General features: G+C 30.6%; 3 protein-coding genes across 11 annotated transcripts; 2 read left to right on the top strand and 1 right to left on the bottom strand.

The window, feature by feature from the left end:
- The first annotated feature begins 50 nt into the window (after positions 1-50).
- LOC117160617 (pentatricopeptide repeat-containing protein 1, mitochondrial) lies at positions 51-2675 on the top strand. Its single transcript, XM_033341488.2, has 4 exons — positions 51-178; positions 391-1995; positions 2075-2380; positions 2458-2675. The coding sequence occupies exons 2-4, from the start codon at positions 529-531 to the stop codon at positions 2572-2574; spliced, it is 1890 nt and encodes a 629-aa protein (XP_033197379.2). The 5' UTR covers positions 51-178; positions 391-528; the 3' UTR covers positions 2575-2675.
- Positions 2676-2815: 140 nt separating this feature from the next.
- On the bottom strand, positions 2816-8344 carry vir (VIR_N domain-containing protein). Of its 2 annotated transcripts, none has more exons than XM_033341478.2 (6): positions 8220-8344; positions 7613-7709; positions 7428-7540; positions 6977-7340; positions 3200-6848; positions 2816-3108 (listed from the first exon to the last, which is right to left on the bottom strand). In XM_033341478.2, the coding sequence occupies exons 2-6, from the start codon at positions 7664-7666 to the stop codon at positions 2816-2818; spliced, it is 4473 nt and encodes a 1490-aa protein (XP_033197369.1). In that variant the 5' UTR covers positions 7667-7709; positions 8220-8344. The 2 variants fall into 2 exon arrangements, with proteins under 2 accessions (XP_033197369.1, XP_033197362.1); XM_033341471.2 differs by lacking the exon at positions 8220-8344 and adding an exon at positions 7857-8127.
- Positions 8341-20959, top strand: Svil (Supervillin). Of its 8 annotated transcripts, XM_076618798.1 has the most exons (27): positions 8341-8478; positions 8952-9134; positions 9305-9463; positions 9563-9651; positions 9729-9858; positions 9934-10165; positions 10251-11654; positions 12395-13116; positions 13186-13391; positions 13472-13553; positions 13659-13812; positions 14095-14350; positions 14431-14707; positions 14790-14888; positions 14969-15137; positions 15214-15371; positions 15444-15887; positions 15960-16111; positions 16332-16793; positions 16885-17035; positions 17486-17637; positions 17707-17979; positions 19739-19862; positions 19938-20132; positions 20232-20506; positions 20569-20724; positions 20797-20959. In XM_076618798.1, exons 2-27 carry the CDS (start codon positions 8954-8956, stop codon positions 20881-20883), a joined length of 6789 nt encoding a protein of 2262 aa, XP_076474913.1. In that variant the 5' UTR covers positions 8341-8478; positions 8952-8953; the 3' UTR covers positions 20884-20959. The 8 variants fall into 8 exon arrangements, with proteins under 8 accessions (XP_076474913.1, XP_076474910.1, XP_076474909.1 ...); XM_076618795.1 differs by having other exon boundaries at positions 10254-11654; positions 12395-13107; positions 13472-13812; XM_076618794.1 differs by having other exon boundaries at positions 10254-11654; positions 13472-13812.
- The last annotated feature ends 127 nt before the right edge of the window (positions 20960-21086 follow it).

Raw genomic sequence — 21086 nt, 5'->3', positions numbered from 1 at the left:
TCCCTACTAGCAGTACTAGCAGCTACTGGCTTTACTACTGTACCGTTATGGTTAGTTGTAAGGTTGTAGTTGTACGTTGTACTTGATTGTACGTAGCGCTAGTGTGCCATTTTATTGTAACTAAACAATGGTAATTAAATAATTGAAATATTTATTGTTTTCTATGTAACATATAAATGTAAGTAGATTAATATAATATTTTATGATTTAACTTTTTAATATATATGGATTTATTAAATAACCTTTATTTCAAAATTGTTCTTTCATCTTTCATAATAACAGAAAAGAAATTCAGATAATAATAAAATCCTATTATAACTTTCTTTTTTTATAGAAAGAAAAAAATATATAGGAATATGTTTTAATTACTATATAATATTTATATTTTAGATATTTGTTTGGAAATAACAACCATTAAAACTAATAGAACTAAAAGACCTAAAATAACAAATAATAAGACAGAAGAAAATATCTTATGAGTATGCAGCGTAAACATATTAATTAAAACATTTTACTAATTTGTTAATCATGTTTTTTTTTAAAAAAAGTTGTTTTCCAAAAACAAAAACTATTATAGGTTATGTAATTGATCGTTATTATTCCATTAAACGAACGAAACAATTCTTATATTCATTACAAATATATAATTCTATTAATTATACCAATAATAGAACACATTCGTGGTTATGTTGTGATATAAACCAATTTGGTAAAAAATATATTTTAAATACACTAAATAAAGATAGTCTTTCACATTTTTCAATTTTTAATAAAAAATTTTGTAAAAGAACATTGTCAGAAGATATTAATACATTTGGAAATCTTTCATATGAGGAGTATGAAAAAATTGAAATGGATAAAGCAGAAAAAGAAGAAAAAAGATTCGCAGAAAAAGTTATAGTTCCAAAGAAACAAAGATTAAGTTATGAAGACTATTGTAAACTTATTAAATCTCATTTATATAATAAAAATTTACAATTGGCTCTGAACATATTAGACTTAATGAAAGAAAATGGTGATAAACCTAATTTATATATGTATAGACTATTACTTTCTGGTTTTGCTAAGCAAGGTGATGTTGAACAATGTTTTAAATTATTTAAAAACATAAGAGAAAGGGGTTTAACTCCTAATGCACCTGTGTATAATAGTTTACTTAATGCTTGTGCTGAAACAAATGATACACAAGAAGCATTAGATCGCTTGTCATTTTTACGAGAATATTTTTATAAGAGAAACATAGATTTGTCTGATATACATTATGCAACTCTCATTAGAGCTTATGGTCGTCATAATCAAATTTCGACTGCTTTTGAAATAGCAGATGAAGCAAAGGATAAAGGCATTTTTACACAGGATATAATTGCTGCTTTGTTTCATGCAATAATCAATGATAAAGAAAATGGACTAAAATATGGTTTAGTTTTGTGGCATAAGATGAGAATAAGTAAAATACAGCCAACTATATTTCATTATAATCTTCTTTTAAGGACAATCAGAGATACAAAATTTGGTGATTTAAAAGTAAATGATATTATAGTACCAGAATTAATAGAAACTCAAATTCAACTCAGTGAAACAGGAAGGCCAGATTTATTAGATTTTCCACCAGTATTAACTACTTCACTTATTTCAGTACTTAGGAAGAATAATTATTTTATCTCAAATAATAGAGATTCTAGACAACAGCAAGAGCTAAATATAGATACAATTGATAAGAATCCACTATTAACCCTAAATTTAAATGACATATTAAAAAAAAATCGATTACTCTTATTTGGTGGAATTGATAAATTCTTAAAACGTATGAAAAATGATAATGTGCAACCTGATATAAAAACAATAACATTAATGTTGGATTTACTCCCACCTACAATAGAATCAGAAAACTCTTTTTTTAAATATATTGTTAAAAATAAACTAAAAGTTGATATAACTTCTTTTAATATGCTTATTAAAAGGAGATGTTTAAGAAGAAAATATGAAGCTGCTAAAGTAAGTAGTTATAATTTAATCAAATTTATTCTTAGTAAGTAATATGTAAATAATATCAATTATTTATATTACATTATAGAAAGTACTCAATGATATTCAATTTCATCATTTGATACCAAATATTGTTACATTTGGAGTATTAGCTATTGGATGCAGAATGCACAAGGATGGAAGAGAACTTTTAGAACAAATGGAAACCATTGGTTATGCACCAAATTATGTGATTTTAGAAACATTAATATTCAATGCGTGTAGTGTTAGAAACTTTACTTATGTGTTGTATTTAATGAAGTATATATCGAAGAATAGAATTGAACCATCGCAACGAATATTGAATATTTTAGAAAAATTCGATGAATTGATGTTGCAAATTATTAGAAATGAGGTATATAAATTATTTTTAAAATAACTGAAATATGTATAATTCATAATGATCTATTTTAATATTTACTAATATTTTAGGATAAATACAAGTATAAAGCAATTAATGAAATTATGAAAGATTATAACAACTTTAAAATAAAATATGAAAATTGGAAAGAGAAAGTGCAAAGTGATATTCTTGAAATATCAAGATGAATCTTTATTTTGTTTATAATTTCATTTTTACATCGATCTGTATTCGTATTGACTTGAAATAGTTACATCGTTGTAAAATAAAATTTGTACAAAAGCAAATATTTCTACATGTTTCCATTTTATATCTATGTATATAAATAATTATTTTTAGTAGTAATTAAAATAATTAAATTGGTCTATCTAATATAATGATACCCTGAAGATATCAAATCATTAATGAACATTAGAATTCTGAAGCAAATTAGCGGAGATAAGAAGGACGAGTTTCTTGTGTCCAAGGACGACTCCTTGTTCCTGTGTTGATTGCCCGTGAAGGACATGTGCCACGAATGCTAAGTTTATTATATCCTGTAGGTCCAGTTGGTTGTGCTCCACATGTTTCTAATGCTACAAAATCATCTACATGAAGGGAAGGTGGTCGTGAAGTATTTGGTGGTCTTGATCTAAATGGATCTGCTCCTCTGCCTACACTTCCCACTACTGGTCCTCCTCTTAAAGAATTAGTGAATTGTGTTCGACCTCGCATAGGTGTAACTGTAAAGGAAAGTTTTTTAATTAAATTTTTACCAATTTTGCGCCAATACAAATAATTACAATAAACATATAACAAATATATGCAATTTACCGAATGGCTGTTTTACTTTAGAAACAGGAGATGTTGTTTGTTTTTGTACATCTCTATTTTCTTGATCATCAGTTTGAGCTTTTGATTGTAATGGTTGTGTAGCATCATCAGGTGGGGTTTTAGAACATAAATTTTGAGCTTCTGTTAACAAATTAAAGTCGGTAGGAAGCAGTTCAGCTGCTAGCGCCAATAAATCTACTGTATTTTCATTTGAAGCTTGATTTGGACACATAAATGTAAATTTCTTTGGCCGTTTAGAAGCAAAATCTGGAGTACCCAAACATCGTTGAGAAAATTGATTCAATAGAGCTTCAGGAGTTGGCAATAATGGCTCTAACATTTCTGGAATTGGTTCTTTTTCTTCTTTATCTTCTGCAGATTTTAAGATTTCAACTAATTCTTGTGCACGTTTTATCTTTTCCAAAGGATGATCATTCTTATCCCATAATATTAAAGCTGCTAATTGCTGTATACGTAAATACAAAGATCTTCCTTGTGACTCAGACGCAATTAAATTTTCTAAAAACATTATAGTTAAATCTATAACAGGTTGAGCTTCTGGATCTTCGAATACCAAAATGTGGTCTAATAATGACCGTAATGCATCAGGATTATTTTCTAAACAACTTTTTACATGATATAAACCGTAATTATGACTAATAAGAGACAAAAGTATACGAAGTGTACTTTGTAATATATCGGGTTCGAATTTTGTGCTAGTTGCTAATATATCAATTAATACAGCTAAAATAGATAAAAGTGGTTCTTTACTTGGTACTGAATGAGTGAGTCTTTTTTCAAATGGTTCATTGACGTCTTCTTGCATAAGACTTAGTGTACAATCACACAATGTTTCAAAGATATCTAGAATTTCATATTGCATCCTAACATCGTTTGTATTTTTAAGTGCAGTGCACATCATTTCAATAACAGGTGGATATTTTTGGTCAGATTTAACTTGTGCTCTAGATGCAGGACTAGTTAAAGTTAACAAAGTAGCCTTCATAGGTGCATGTCTTGCAAGTTCACTAAGTAAAGCAAGAATTAAAACATTACTTTCTAGTGGTGTAGCAGCTATTACACCATCTAATAAACATCTACCTACAAGTAGTGCTGTAGGTGCTGCTAAGTCACTTAATTGTTTGCATACTTTTGAGAGAAGAATTAATAAATCTTTATTCCAACTGGCACAAAGCAATCGTAATGTTTCAGTTAAATTATTAGCTTGTGCCTGTAAATGTGCAGACCATAATTTTCTAAGACCTAAAACTCGGGTAGCATCTTCAGTCAGCATTGTTTGTTTTGAAGTTAAAACAGGTGGTAATAAACGTGTTAAAAGTTTCAAGCCTGGTATGAAATTACATGGGCTTAGAGAAACCATCTTGAGAACTTCGCCTAACATTTGAGTCCATAATGATTTTGCTACATTTCCAGATCCATCTGAATCCACAGCCTGTGTAAATACTAAGAGTGTCCCTACTATTTCCTCAGACAAAGTTTGAACAATTCGAATAGGAGCAATAGCTTCTACTAATGAATAAACACCAAGTAATGGTATTACAGCTGTTAGATCTTTGAAATCTGTAGCCATACACTTCACAAGACGTTCCAATAATGCTCTTGTTAATCTCACACATGGAAGAAGTAATGCAACCAATGCTAAGCCTCTTCTGCCTGTTAGAGCTGCACGATGTAAAAATGGTTGTTCATAGAATTCCGAAATATTTACCATAACTGCAATAAGAGCTGTCAAACCATCAGCAGCAAACAATTGAGTTAATGCATTCCTGTATTTTAATTCAATATAAGGTTCCATTGGATCCACATCATTATTTGAAGGAAAGACAAGATAATATAAAATTCTACATGCTGTAATTAATTGTCCTGGAAGAGAGGCTGCTTTATCTGCATTTTTTCTAATGCATGCAACAAGTGGTGAGACATCCCCATAATTCCAATGAGATGGCTGCGCTGCTGTTGTCAGATATGATGTAACATCTTTCAATACAGCTTGCGTTCGTGACTTTTCTAAAATAATTCCAGCACGATTTTGAAATACCTCTATTTGGTCAGAATAGCGAATTGTTGCTGATATAATTTCTGCAGAGAATTCACACAAATTTGAGTCAGAAAGATAGGGGATTAAAATTTCAATAAATTCTCCTTTAGAAAGTACTGTTATTACAGCTTGTAAACCTTCAGGAAATATTAAGAAAGAATGAAGTTTTTTTAAAGCTATCCAGTCTGAAGGTTGATATTTTAAATGTAATAAACATTGTACAACTTGAAGACGCCAAGCTAAAACCAATCCTGCACCAGGTAAATCACATTTCAAAGCTTTTAAAATTAATTTGGTAACTTCTGGTTCTTTTAATAAATATAATAAGCCTTCTTTTGTATCAGAAATACGTAAGAGGAAACGTCGAGTAGCTTTAATTAAATTTAAATCTGATTTTGGAGAAGTAAGAGCAAATAGAATATGATATAAAAGTTTATGATATTCGAAATATGCTATCAGATGACATCGAGGATTTCGATTATGTTCCCGTTCAAATTCCATTTGTACTCCAGCTGGAAGTTGCCGTTTTGGTTGAGCCATTAATGTAGGTGAACATATATATGTATTTGTTAATTCAGTAATAGCCAACTCATCAATTTCTTTCATTTCATCAAGAAACTCATATGTGTGAACTTTCCTTAATAAGGAACTTAAAGCATATTTTAATCTTGCTAACTTTGCTGTATCTAACATCATTAAAGCGTTTTTATATAAATTACTTTTTGATATAAGAAATTCTCGAACAATTATTGGACTTATTAATGCAGCATCCAATGTACGAAGAGCGGAAAGTTTTACAGGAAGTGCTACATTTTCGCGCATACATAGCGCTAATAATTTGTAAGGTGCATCTACTTTCAATAGAATATCTGGACCTTGTGGAAGTTTACATAAAGCTTCTGCTAATCGTACACCAACTTTAACATGGCGAACTTTGTAAGCTGGTTGAGGTTGAGCACATGCAAGGTCCATATCCAAACCAGCATTTACGATATTAGTCAAATCATTAAAATCCGTATTATTCAAATGAAAAGGACTAAGTATTGCGCATAAAGATTCGCAATTATGAACAAATGCCTCTTTTTCTTGACCTGAAGCATTATTAAAATGTAAAACTGACTTTGATATAGATTGAAATATTTCATGAATCTTATCCAGCATTTCTTTGTTAATGTGGTATTCTTCAACAACATTCGATGATTCTTCTAATTCAAACAGATCAGGTGGTGTTATGGAATAAATATTATTTAGCTGAATATTTTCACATTCATATTCTACAGTAGGTGGTATATCATCTGCCATTATATCTTCATCAGATAATATAGGCTCAAAAGGTTCTCCAGTTTCTTGTTCACCACCATCCTGTTCTGCTTCTTCTTCTTCAGCCGATATACTTTCAGGACTTAAAGAAACTAAAGATTCAGAAGGTGGTGAAGAAGGACGTTTCGTAGATTTTAAAGTGCTGTTTGTAGCATCTTCTTCCCAATGTCCCATTTCTGTCTTTCCAGTATCTGATGTTGAATTTCTAGATGATTCTACTATTTGAATTGGTTGTATAGGAGGAGGGGGGGTTGCTGCTACACATGTTTCCTACAAATTTCATATAAATCTTTTATGATTATTATTCCCAAATTAAGTCTTATACATTTATAAATATGTGTGTGCATATGTGTCTAATTTATATATACGTGTATATATACATATATATAGTAACGTACATTTGAGTTTGTTTGTGCTTGATTTTCATAGTACCATTCGGATTGTTGCTCTGAAATTTGAGTAGTATTTTCTACAACTTCTTCCAACCCACTAACACAAGCTGCAGAACCAGCAGCCGAACTAACAACTTCTTGTGGATTATTTAAAGATTTTGTTAATGTTCCATATACTGCTAAAGTAATTGTAGTATACCAGCCTCTTAATACCAATCCATCTGTTGGTATTTGTTTTCTTTCACATTCTAATTGAATATGAACATTTTGCTTATATTCCAACTCCCCGAGTGATTCAAATGTAGAAGCACCAGGTTTACTTAAATCATTTACAAAAAATTCAATTTCAAACTGAGATGGATTTGTAGCCCTAACACACATAAAAGAAATAAAATAATTTATTAAAAGAAAATAATTTTTTATCTTGATGTATAACTTTTATGAAATAACTCAATACCCTAAACGAACACCTCCAGGAAAATCAGCTTGTACTCTAGCACCTAATGGAATAATTCTAACTTCACTTATATAAACAGGTTTTGGAAATTGTACTAAATCTAGATTAAGCTCCTGAAATAAACAAATAGTTTTATTGAAATTATTATATTACACTTGAAGCAAATAAAATAACCTAACACTTACTTCAGAAATATCATGTGAAAAGGTATCAAAGAATAATAATTCTGTATTGTCCATGTTTCAGTTATTTCAACATAAAGTGGTTTGAAATATCATTTTTCTATAAAAAGATCAAAATTATGACTATACTATGTATTTGACACAACAAATACTTCAAATATTTGTTACTATTTTCTTCAATTATTGCATAATTACTTTCTATTTCAATATTCAGGCATTTAATTATAAACAAAACATTAATACTTACAACATGATTTATATAAAATTAATGTTTTAAAATCATTTTGAAAATGACATTTTCAATAAATTATGTATACAATGTTTGTATACATAATTCCAATTTCAATTTTCGACTTATATTATGGAATATTTTTTCTTACATTAATTAAAGGATATTAAAACGTATAGCAGTAAAAAGAAGTAGACAAATCTTAAGTTTTTAAAAAATTTGAGTATTTTCCAATGAATTATACACGTGTTATCTTTTATTCTTTTATAACAATATATATTTATTTAATTCAAGTAACGCCATCTGGTTTCACTTAATATCTACCTTCGGTTTCATTCGTTCTACTTCGTTATGAGTGAGAGAAATTGTAATGACTAATACCTGTGCAATCTTTCCTGCGAACGAATTTTTCTTTCCGTTGTAAAATTTTTGTCTACGATAAAACTTGAATTTCACATATTTTGTATATTTGCCCGATTTTAATGGGTGCTTTTTATATGTATTTTATAAGTAGTACTTATTGAATAGCTGTGATAACGACATAACTGATCTGCGTCACTGGTTGCGTTCTTGATTATTTGTAAATTTGTTTTTTGAAATCGTGATACAGCTGCAATGAAACAAAAGTTATATTAGATCAGTAAGTGTGAGGAGAGTTTTTGTTATAATTCATACTGTATAACATTAGAACATTGTAAACATTTTAAATATCGTTATTAAATTTAACAAATATAGAGTTACCTTTTTTCAATAAGAATCTTTCGTATTATATTTTGTAACAATATGTATGGTTAAATTTCAGTTTTGAAACAGGTGAAAATTTTTGTTAACATTATTTTTAGATTCAAAACTATGTATACATATGTTCTAAACTGATAAGGAATAAATGAATTACTGTCAAAACGTTTGCGATTATTATTTTTATTTATTAAAATATATAATATTATTATATTATCAAAAATCACAAAAATTTTTAATTTTATATTTATATTTATCTCCTATATGACCTATACTTTTGGATCTCAAGAAATTAAATATGTTTGTGTATGTATAATTAAGTAATAATAAGAAGCATCTTTAAAAATATTAGATATAATAACTATTTGCTTTTAGGAATGGTAGCTGCTGGAGCCACAGTTTTAATGGCAACCAGTGAAGGAACTTCAAATAAAACACAAAATAATTCCACACAATATGAAAATCATAATATTTGTTGTCACTATAATGAAGTACATAATAATCAACAAAATTCAGAATGTCCAATTAAAAAGAATATAACATCTTGTAACATAAATAGTAAGTATTTTAAATAATAGTAAATATAGTCCATATATTTTTAATTCTCTCAATAAGTTCTATATTATATATTATTGGTACAAAAAACAATTGCCAAAAAGTACAGTTTTTGGTATATATGTAATATACTTCAGTTTGATATCAACAATTGTCAATGTTTTCTGTAATAGAGAATAAAAGTCGTAACCCCATGTTGGAAAAAAATAGTCGATTGATTTCAAGATCAGAAAATAAGGAGAGTAGTAAGAATCTTACATTATATAAAACGGCATCAGTTCGTGAAACAAAAGCTTCTAGATTACGAGCTGCCTCCATTATATCACCTAATGGTAAGTTACATATTATAGCCATTTTAAATAGATCGATATAATTTAATATCTGCATATGTATGTGCTTCATAATTTATAATAATTACTGCATTTATATAGGTGGAACAGTGTTATCAAGAAGATTAGGTATGTCAGAAAATTCTACACCCTTGGGCCACCAACCTAGTACTAGTTTATCAATTAAAGATGTGAGTTATCATATCTACTGTGATTATAGAATATAAGTATATTAATATATTATACAATACCTAACAATATTATGCAGGAACATCCAATATCAAGTAATAGTAGTATTACAAATTCGCCACGAGAAAGGGATAAAAGTTACAAAAGAAAATCATATTTAAATCGGTCACTTAATATGGAAACAGCAACAGGAGATCGTTCAAATCAATGTAAGTAATCTAAGAAGATTTATTTACTTCTTTACTACAAATTTTACTTTATTAAAAATTTTGTATATGTTTTAGCTGAATGTAATATTAGACAAACTAGAAGACAATCAAATAAACAAGGCTACATATCTGATACAATATCTACTTCATATTCTAGTAATCAACATCAAGCAACTAATCTAAGTAAAAAGCCTTTTGACTCAAAAATCACTTGCCCGAAAGTTAAAGAAAATTGTCCAAAAACTTATACATTGCCTTCACTGAATTCTCTTGCAAACAGTAAACATTCAAATATACAACGAACTAGGTAGTTCTGTTTGTTAATATTTTTATGGTGTAGCTTTTATAATTTACACTAACATTTGAAATCGTTATATAATTTAATTTTGCAGTAGTGGCGGACATAGTGATTCAGAAGTTTCGCGAAGAGTTGACGCATTAACAGCGTTAACAAAATCTGCAATAGAACGCGTAGAAAGGCTTAAATCACAGTCAAATTTGCCAACAAATTATGGATTACGATTGGAAAATCGTTCATCTAATATTCCATGTCAAGTCACGGAAAACAGTACGAATAATACGCGTGCATTGCAATTATCTCCAAGAAAAAGTTCTATTTTGAAAAAATCAAATGATGAACACTCTCAAGATGGATCTTTAAGTCATCAACATACACCAGTTTCAATTCTTAAACATAAGATGTCTGATATTGATACAGGCCAAAATATATCTACCATTGTGAATCATACAGTTCTGCCTGTAACATTTTCACCATCTGTTAGGGAACTAACACATAAAAAACATGGTATTTTAAAAAAGCGCAGTAGTTTGGATGAAAGCGAAATTCTTCGACGGCGGAGTTGTTCACCCGATATTTCGTCTACTGACAATACTTATTCTGAATTCAGGCCGATATTAAAAAATCAAAGACGATCATCTTTGGATGAAATTATTAAAAGGGATCAGAGTCCAGATCTTCAGCCTACTTCAATATTAAAACGAAAATCATCTAGAGAAGATGATAGAGAAGATCGTCAGGTTGGTTCTGCAGAACCACAAGGTATACTTAAAAGAAAATCTACGAATAGTCAACGAATGACTACTGTTAATCATCACGTGACCATTACAATGGATGCAACAAACGTCACTGGTCCAGAAATACTTGATAGTTCTGAAGTAAGGCCAATCCTAAAGAAAAAGCATAGTAGAGAAGAATCATTTGGTAGTGATCCACCATCTTTAGAACCACGACCAATACTAAAAAAGAAATCCAGTACAGAATCGGATGAACATGACGATAAACCTAAAAAGACTATTTTGAAATGTACGCGAAAAAATTCACAAGATGAATGTAACTATGAGACAGAATTGACTTCACCAAAAAAATTGTCAATGCTTAGAAATCGTACGTTACAAAATAGAACAAGTGGAGTATTGGAGAATGATGCTGTACGACCTATATTAAAGCAACCTGGCAATAGGGACAACGAATCGCGAGTCCGTTTAAATTTATATGATGAAACAGTCATTAGTGATGATATATGTACAGAACCAACAAATTTATTTTTGCGAAAAAGAGCACAATCTGTGGGCCATATACAACCTTCTAATATTCCTAATGAATTCATTGGTGTACTTAACAAACGAAGATCTCTTGAGTTAATATCTGTAGGTGCTATATCAGAAGAAAAATCACAAGTGAAGTTAACGACCAGTAACATCTATTTAAAAGCAGCTCCTTCCCTAGATGATGAGAGTGCCAAGACTTCTATTATTCCTTGTGACAAATTGTACAGGTAATATTAAAGAATTAAGCTATCATCATTTATAATAGGTATTACTTTTTATGAAATTAAGGATTATATTTTTCAAATATACCTTTTATATCTATTTATATTATTTATATCTAGAAAACAACAATTGTGTTGGGATTTTGTTATGCTAAACGTTTCATTAAAATATATCCTATAATTTTTATCAACTTATTATTGTGTATCAATGTGATATATATAGTATTCTGTAGCATATACATTTGTTTATGTATTTAGTCTGTATAGTAATATGTAACTTTGGCAAGACGTTGAATCTGTGCCAAGTTTAATTATAGATCACCTAGCAATTCTAAAAGCTACAGAAAACAGAGAATCAGAGCATGCACACAACCTGTATGCCCATCTAAAAGTTACTTCTGATTTAAGATAGTACTTTAGATTTTTATTTTTTTTTCTCAAACACAATTCAAAACTTACAAAAGGTATTAAATTTAAGGTGTTTTTCTGTTTTCTACTTACCTGTATGAAGTGTATGCATAAACCAAAGTATAGATTACTAAAGAAAAAAGATTTATAAGTTTTAGTAATAGGTACTTATTAAGTCTTCTTGTGTGTATACATCTAAACTATAAGTCACAACATTTTTGCACTGTAAGGCTTAAAATAATATTGTTTTTAAATTTTATAACAATTTATGTAAATCACATTTCCTTGTTTTGAATTGTAGAAAACATATAACAAAATAATAATGTGTTTAATTGTAGCACAACGAAAGAGAAATTCACAGACAAGGAAAAGCAAACTGTCATAGTATTTGAAAACAAAGAAGGAAATAAAGTGATTTCAGATGGACCTGTAGATAACAATATTGATAATAGCACCTCAGTTTCCATTAGAATGAGTGATAAAGAGGGTTCAAATAATGAAATGTTGTGTGTGCAAAAAAAAGCAGATGATGGAAACATCCAAGAAAATAATAGTGTACATCGCAGCAACAGTGTTTCCAAAATGACATTGCATTTTAAAACTTTGCACGAAAAGGCAAATTCTAAGGAAAAGGATGGCATGTCTCAAAAAACACCGAATAAAGGTTCACATGGTGTACAACGATATAGAGATCGAAAGAATCAAGGAAATGATAGATTTAACACACAACCAATAACTTTTCAAGAAGTGCAGGAAGCAGTTCTACAAAATCAACGCAATGTCACATCAGTTAAAAAATCAAGTTTGGCAGAAACTACAACTGATGATGAATTTGACCCTTCTAAATTAAGTTTGGCAGAACGGGTGCGTTTGTTCAATCAAAAAATTGATACCGAAAAAAGTTCAGTATCAAATACCATGCCATTAGAAAGACATTCACGCAGACGGCCGGCTGCTCGTTATAAAACACAACCAGTTACATCCGAAGAAGTCGAAGTAGCATCTCGAATATCTCCATTAAATACTATTAATCAATGTTCGTTAGATACTAGTAAGCTTTGTATGTTTATTATGAAACATATATTTGTATAATATAAATTATCAATATTCTAATTATTTCAATTTTAAGGTGATTTGCCGAAAAGCATTTTAAAACCTGTCGCGTTACAAGCACATAATTCGTTGCAAACAAAAAGTCTTGAACTCGAAGGAATGAAATTAATAAAATCTGTACTTAAAAAAGAATCTGAAGAATTAGAACAACGGACATCTGAAAGTTGTGATATTTCATCGCGTTTTAAATTAAAACCTAATTTAAAATTGGAAGAAAATAAGGTAAATAGTATTTGACTAGGAAAAATAAATGATTTAATATAAATATGGACTTTAGTTTTGATATAAACCGTTATATACAGACAGGAAGCATAATGGAAAATAATTATCCAACGCAATATGGTTTGAGTTGTGCCTATAGTGAAAAAGATAACCATATAGAAGGTAGGCAACATAAAATTAAACAAAAGTATACAGTGCCTTTTCACAAATATAGTACTCAGGATGAATTAAATAGAACAAAAATCAAATCTGCATTAAATAACATAGATAATGTTCAAACTGTAATTGCTACATCTAAGAAATACGAAGAAACTCTTCAAACATCTGGAGGTGAGACATTCTCTGTAAGTCATGAAACATGTAACATAAAAGCTGAAGCTGCATCTCCTTATCGTCATCCTATTTTTTCAAAACAAACCAGGTAACAGATTTTATATTTATCTATTTATAAAAACTATATTAAATGAAATATAATTCTATATTAATATAAATATATTTTTAATGTTAGATATTAATAAGGCTTGTAAAAGTTGCATAAATGATCAAAAAATTTGCTACACTTTTTAGTAGAATATGTTTTATCAAATATGACTTTTACCTGACGTCGAACCTTCTATTTATTGTTTCAACTACTGATAAGATTACATTATGTAAAAAGGCATGGGTGTAAACGTATATATGTATTACAATTAACTACTTATAGGTGTACTTCATTGTCAAAGAGCGTTAGTCATCATGCGATTAGCAACAAAACCAATGAATGTGAGTCGAATAGTGCAATAATACCAAAGCATGGTGTACATCTTCCAGAACTATGTCGTAGCGCAACGCAAGCAATACCGACAATAGATACTAATGATGGCCCAAGTATGAGTATTGCAGAACGACTAGCTGCGCTACAACGTAGCGGAAATACAAACTGGAAACGACGTATAGCTTCTGAATCATCTAATTCAGTGGTAAATGACATTAAATTAATTTTATTGCAAAATCAGAGCATATTGCATTATTTACTATTAGTAATTAAAATTGATATTAGGATGGAGTATGTTCCAATTCATTGAATAAGGAAGAACTGAGTATCAAACAAGGAGTACTTGCAGATTGTCTTGGAAAGTTAGAATCTGCAACAGAAGGTTGGAAGAAAAGAATAGCAGCTCCAGATGTAACAAAGTTTACAGTAGCTGGTAAAATGAAGGTAGAACAATTGGAAAACGTAGATCCAGGATCATCATCTCCGCTTATTGAAGCTACAGGAAATATTATAGATAGAAAGAAAAAAACCCCTCGTCCTGAACGATTTAGAGCAAAGAAAGGTAATATTATTTAAAATATTTTCAACGCTTTTAAACATAAATCTCTAAGTAGAGTATTAAGGACGTCATCATTTATTTTCAGGATATATGAAAGATGCTGTATCTACTCCAACTAGTCCAAATAAAGATTCATGTATTAAATTACGAGGAAGCTTCTCTGAACCTGCAAGCGATGACAGTGGTTAGTGAATAGTTATTTTAGGAGTTATATCAGAGTATTTTTCTTTCACCATTAGCATTACTTAAAAATGTATGTCATAGCTGAAGAAGTGAAAATGGCGAAGAACGTATCACCTGTTGTCTCAGTACCTAAGATAGACGACGAGACATTCACCTCCTTCTTTACTGGAATTTCATTAGAGAAATGCGAGGCTGAATCTGTTGATTTAAATGAAAGCGATTTCGATATGATTACATCGCAATCTGAATTGTAAGCCTTTTATTTTTTACTAATATTGTTAATCATACAGTAAGTTTTAGGTTCTCATATATTTATATTATTATAGATTAGTTCAAAAGCGAAATATACGATTGAAACGACGACGGTTTGTGTCTAGAAATCCACTTAAAACGCTTGCAGCTCGTACTGACTTAAAATCAGAGTATACTGAGATACGAACTGGTATTGCAGAAAAAGTAATGAAACAATTAAATGTTGAAAAATGTAAGTCTTTATCGAATATTAAATACTTGATATGTGCCACTATAATATTTATGTTATTGTACCATGTTACAGTAGCGAAAAATTCATCATTAGCTATGGAAGCTTTAGCTGGCCTAGCTTCTACTGAAGACTTTAGTAATATAACACTAAGGAACGTAACAGATACAAATATTTCTTCGAATAGATTACAGCCATACAAAGACTTGATGTTAATTTTAATTAAAGGCCGGAGACATGTACAAGTGAGATTAGTCGAGCCAGTTGCAGAAAGCATAAATAGTGGCGATAATTTTGTTCTAGTAACAAAATCAGAGGTTTATAATTACATTGGAAAATATTGTAATGTTATCGAAAAAGCACGAGGTGCAGAAATTGCATTGAGTATTCAGCAAAATAAGGATCTTGGTTGCCAAACGTTTCAAGTTATTACTATTAATGAAGATAAATTAACTTGCACAAAAAGTCAATTACAAAAATTCTGGAGCTATCTTGGTGCAGAAAATGAGAACGTAGATGGTAAGCTAGTAGTGTGTCATATATGATGTAACAATATCTTGTAAAACATTAATAGCATTGTATAAATAATAGTCATTGAGGGTGGACATCCTGATGAAGATGAGCTTTACGAAACATTCATGATAGATACAAATATGGTATACGAAATTAAAGATGAAGAACTGGTGCCACTTGAAAAATATTGGGGTACTATACCAAAAATTGAAATGCTCGACCCAAATAAGGTAGATATTTTAACATGATATGTGGGATGTTTCCGAAATCATAGTATAGCTGAAAAACACGTAATCAGAGCTTCATATGAAAAACTTTTATTCTATATTTTTGTCTTACTTTTACACAAGAAAGCATCTCCTTTCCGATTAAATCACAGTTTTGGAACCATCTTATATATTTTCTACAGTTAATTTAATTATTTATAGTTATATTTTTTTCTTTTATAAGGTGCTAGTATTTGATTTTGGTAGCGAAATATATATATGGAGTGGTAAAGGAGCTTCAACTGATAAAAAGAAACTTGCTACACATCTTGCTACAGAAATGTGGCAAGAAGGATATGATTATTCGGAATGCACTGTGTGTCCAATTAGTGCGGCATCTATGATTGGTAGACGCACCGTGTCAAAAATAGACTTAAAATCTGCTAAAGTCAGACCTAAATGGTGTTTACTTGCTAAATTGACACAACATGTTGAAACAATACTTTTCAGGGAAAAATTCCTTGACTGGCCAAATGTTTCTCGTATAATACGAATTCGAGGTACTAAGAGTAAAGAGAACGTTGATGGAACTGTAACTATAGAAGTGTGTAATATTAATAATTTATTAGAAGAAAATACCATTCCAGTTGATTTGGTTCTTGAAGGAACTCATTTAGGTAGAGGCACTGGTTGGTATGACGATGAGGTAATAAAAATTATTACTTAATAATATACATTAAACAATGATTATATGGTATATATACCATTCTTCAATAATTAACTACATAATTCTTCAGCAAATGAAGCAATTCATTGTTACAACAATGGGTATAAAAGTGTGGCATATTGATGAATTTTCACATAGTCTTCTGGATGATTCATCTGTTGGACAATTTCATTCTGCAGATAGTTATATTGTATATTGGATGTATTCTGTTACAGTTACTGGTAAATGTTATTATTATTTTTGACATAAATACATTTAAAAAAATATATACAGGGTGGTTGGTAATTGGTGGTACAAGCGGAAAGGGGATGATTCTACGCGTAAAAAGAAGTCGAAAATATAGAATAAAAATTTTTCGTTTGAGGCTTTGTTTCCGAGAAAATTGACTTTGAATTTTCGCTCGGTACGCGTGCACTTTATCACTTCTCGTTATAACGGATCTCACTGTAGATCGTTGTCTCGATGGAAAAATTAAAAAAAAATTTTTTAAAATTAAAAAAGAAAAATTAAAAAAAAATTTTTATTCTATATTTTCGACTTCTTTTTTCGCATAGAATCACCCCTTTCCGCTTGTACCACCAGTTACCAACAACCCTGTATAAATACTGATAAATATGTTATGTCTTAGTTTTATAAGTTTAATGAGATGCGTTATACTGATTTTTATCCAGGTCGCGAGCTTAGTGGTTTACCGTCAAAACATTCTGCAAAGGGACGCGATCGCTCAGTATATTTTATTTGGCAAGGGCAAAATGCATCTTTGAATGAACAAGGTGCTGCAGCGTTACTAACTATAGAATTAGATAACGATCAAGCACCTCAGGTAATTATTAACGAAGATTAGAAACATTACTCGAATTAATATTTTAAATTTATATGCACACCTTTATAGATTCGTGTAGTTCAAGGATATGAACCAGCTGCATTTCTCAATTTATTTTCTGGAGGTATGATTGTACATAGTGGCAAGAAAACGAATACAAAATGTGACGAACGATGGCGATTGTATATATGTCGTGGTACTTTAGAGTCAGAGGTGTCTTTAATAGAGATTCCTTGTAGTACTCGTCAATTACGTAGCAGAGGTTCACTTATATTATTAGACACTAAAAATAACAAAATTTATATATGGCATGGATCTAATTCTTTACCTCATATTAAACAGGTATTCTTATTAAATTTCGTATTACAATGAATTTTGAATAGTACAAAAATCAAAATATTAGATGGAATAATTTTTATATACAGGGTGGTTGGTAACTGGTGGTACAAGCGGAAAGGGGGTGATTCTACGCGAAAAAAGAAGTCGAAAATATAGAATAAAAATTTTTCGTTTGAGGCTTTGTTTTCGAAAAAATCGACTTTGAATTTTCGCTCGGTACGCGTGCACTTTATCACGTCTCGTTATAACGGATCTCACTGCAGATCGTTGTCTCGATTGACGTTATGTTGATAAACACTTCCAATGTGACCGAAGTGTTTTCCTACTTATTAACTTACTATCCGACTTTTATCGCTATCCACTATCAGTACTTATTAGTCTACCATCATGTCTACATACAGCAATCGAGAATATACGGACATGAACACTTTCGTTAGGTGCGTGTGGTGGTAACGCATCAGCCGCAGCTGATCATTACAGACACGGGTATCCCAATCGTCGACATCCTGACAGACGTATTATTCAAAGAGCAGAACGAACCCTCGGCGAATATGGTTCTTTTGAAAAACTTAGACGACATGGTGGTCGTCGACGACGCATTAGTGTAAATGTTGAAGAGCAAATACTAAAGGACGTTTTGGAACATCCTGACATAAGTGCAAGAAACCTTTCTTTGCGGTATAATCTTAGTTGCTTCACGATTCTTCGAATTCTACACGAAAACAATTTACATGCTTATCATATCACCAGAATACAAGAACTCATGCCTCATGATAAGATTTCGCGAAAGGCATTTTGTCATTGGTTGCTTCAACAGCATGCCAACGATGCAGAATTTCTGTTAAAAATTTTATGGACCGATGAAGCGAAATTTACAAGGGACGGCATGTTCAATGTCCATAACATGCATAATTGGCAAAATGAGAATCCTTACTCTATTCTTGAAACACATTTTCAAGTAAGATGGAACGTAAACGTCTGGGCTGGCATAATCGGACATCTAATTATTGGGCCATATTTTTTCGAAGGAAATGTAACGTCAGCAGCATATTTCGATTTCTTACAAAACAAACTACCGGAATTATTAGAAGATGTACCGCTGAGAACTAGAGGAAGTTTAATTCTTCAACAAGACGGTGCACCGTCACATTTTAGTCGTCATGTAAGAGATTTTTTAAACCAACATTACCAAGGCTGGATTGGTAGTGTTGGAACAATAGCTTGGCCACCACGCTCTCCTGACTTAACTCCGCTTGACTTTTATTTATGGAGCCATATTAAATCAATTGTCTATTCTGAAGAAATCGCAAGTTGCGAGCAATTGAAAGAAAAGATTATTGTAGCCTTTCATACTTTAAAACAATCGAATACGTTAAAAAGTGTTCATATAAATTTAATTAGAAGAGCAGAAGTATGTGTTCGGCAGAATGGGCAACATTTTCAGCAATTTTTGTAATAATAAACTTTATGATTACTTCATATTATTTCATTATGTATTCTTAATTTTCCGTTACGGCAAAAACAAACTTAAACTGCGATAATATCCATCGAGACAACGATCTACAGTGAGATTCGTTATAACGTATCGCACGCGTACCGAGCGAAAATTCAAAGTCGATTTTCTCGAAAACAAAGCCTCAAACGAAAAATTTTTATTCTATATTTTCGACTTCTTTTTTCGCGTAGAATCACCCCCTTTCCGCTTGTACCACCAGTTACCAACTACTCTGTATATATATATACAATGTTAACTTATATCTAGCATGCAGTTAATGCAGCAGCAAAATTAAAAAAGAATCGTCCTCAAGAAACTGGTTTAACATCTGAAGGTGATATAGAAATTTTTGAAATTGATGAAGGAATGGAACCAGAAGAATTCATCAATGGTAGGTAAAAGTTTACGTTTAGTATTAACATATTGTCACATGGAAATAATGAATAAGATATATCTTATTGCACAGCACTGGGACAAATGAACAAAAAACTGTATGTATCATTAGAAAAGGATCAATTACAGGAACATACTCCAAGACTGTTTCATCTGTCAAGCATTTCTAAAGAATTTAAATCTGTAGAAATGTTATGTCCTCATCGTGCTTCTTTACCAACTCCATTTCCTTTTCTACAGGAAGATTTGTACCAAGTTCATCAACCAGGTAATTTATAAAATTTTATGAAAGACTAATAATTTTATGAAGGAGTAATAATTTTATGAAGGACCAACGCATTATAAACTTATTAAATTATTATTATAGCCTTATTTTTATTGGACAACAAAAACGAGTTATGGATATGGCAAGGCTGGTGGCCTAATACCGGAGCAGAGGATCAGTCCGGTAGTAAAGCAGTTAGATGGCAAGCTGAAAGAAGAGCAGCAATGACAATGGCTATGCAGTATTGGCAAAGAATTCATCCAGAAACTAATAAATATCCGATTTATCTAGTCTGGGCTGGTCTTGAACCTTTGCAATTTATAAATCTATTTCCTACATGGACATATCGCGACGACATAGCGGAATTAAATATAGAGGTATTTTTACATTTTCTAACGTTATTAAAATTATATCTTTCAAACAAATAATTTGTAATTAGGATGGTCGAAATCCTGGAGAAGTATTAACTGTAGAGAGTGAGTTGATTCGATTAACGCAGAGTACGTATCCTCCGGCTCAATTACTACAACGACCACTACCAGAAGGAGTTGATCCTACACACCTGGAGCTGTATTTATCTCAACAACATTTTCAAGTATGTTTTGTAAATTATTAGTGATAAATGAATTCTAATAACAAGAGATACATATTTCATGTATTTTATCAGGAAATATTAGGTATGACTAAAGAAGAGTTTCAAGAACTTCCAGTTTGGAGACAAGTGAACCTTAAAAAAGAAATAGGACTTTTTTGATGAAATGTCCAGACTGCCGATCCTACAAGAAATAGCTGCCCTTGTAAAGCGATTAATAAAGTTTTTGTTAATTGTTTTATGATGTTTATAACTTCAAATTTTTTAACTTCTCGATGTATGAATTCGCGTTTAAGATATGCCTAAAGTTGCCTATCGATAAAAGAGAAACTAATATTATAATGCAGTTAAAGATATTTACTACT

The sequence above is a fragment of the Bombus vancouverensis genome, chromosome 5 (assembly GCF_051014615.1).
Source record: "Bombus vancouverensis nearcticus chromosome 5, iyBomVanc1_principal, whole genome shotgun sequence".
In the NCBI taxonomy this organism is placed as follows: Eukaryota; Metazoa; Arthropoda; class Insecta; order Hymenoptera; family Apidae; genus Bombus; species Bombus vancouverensis.
This window is presented reverse-complemented; position numbering and strand designations above follow the sequence as displayed.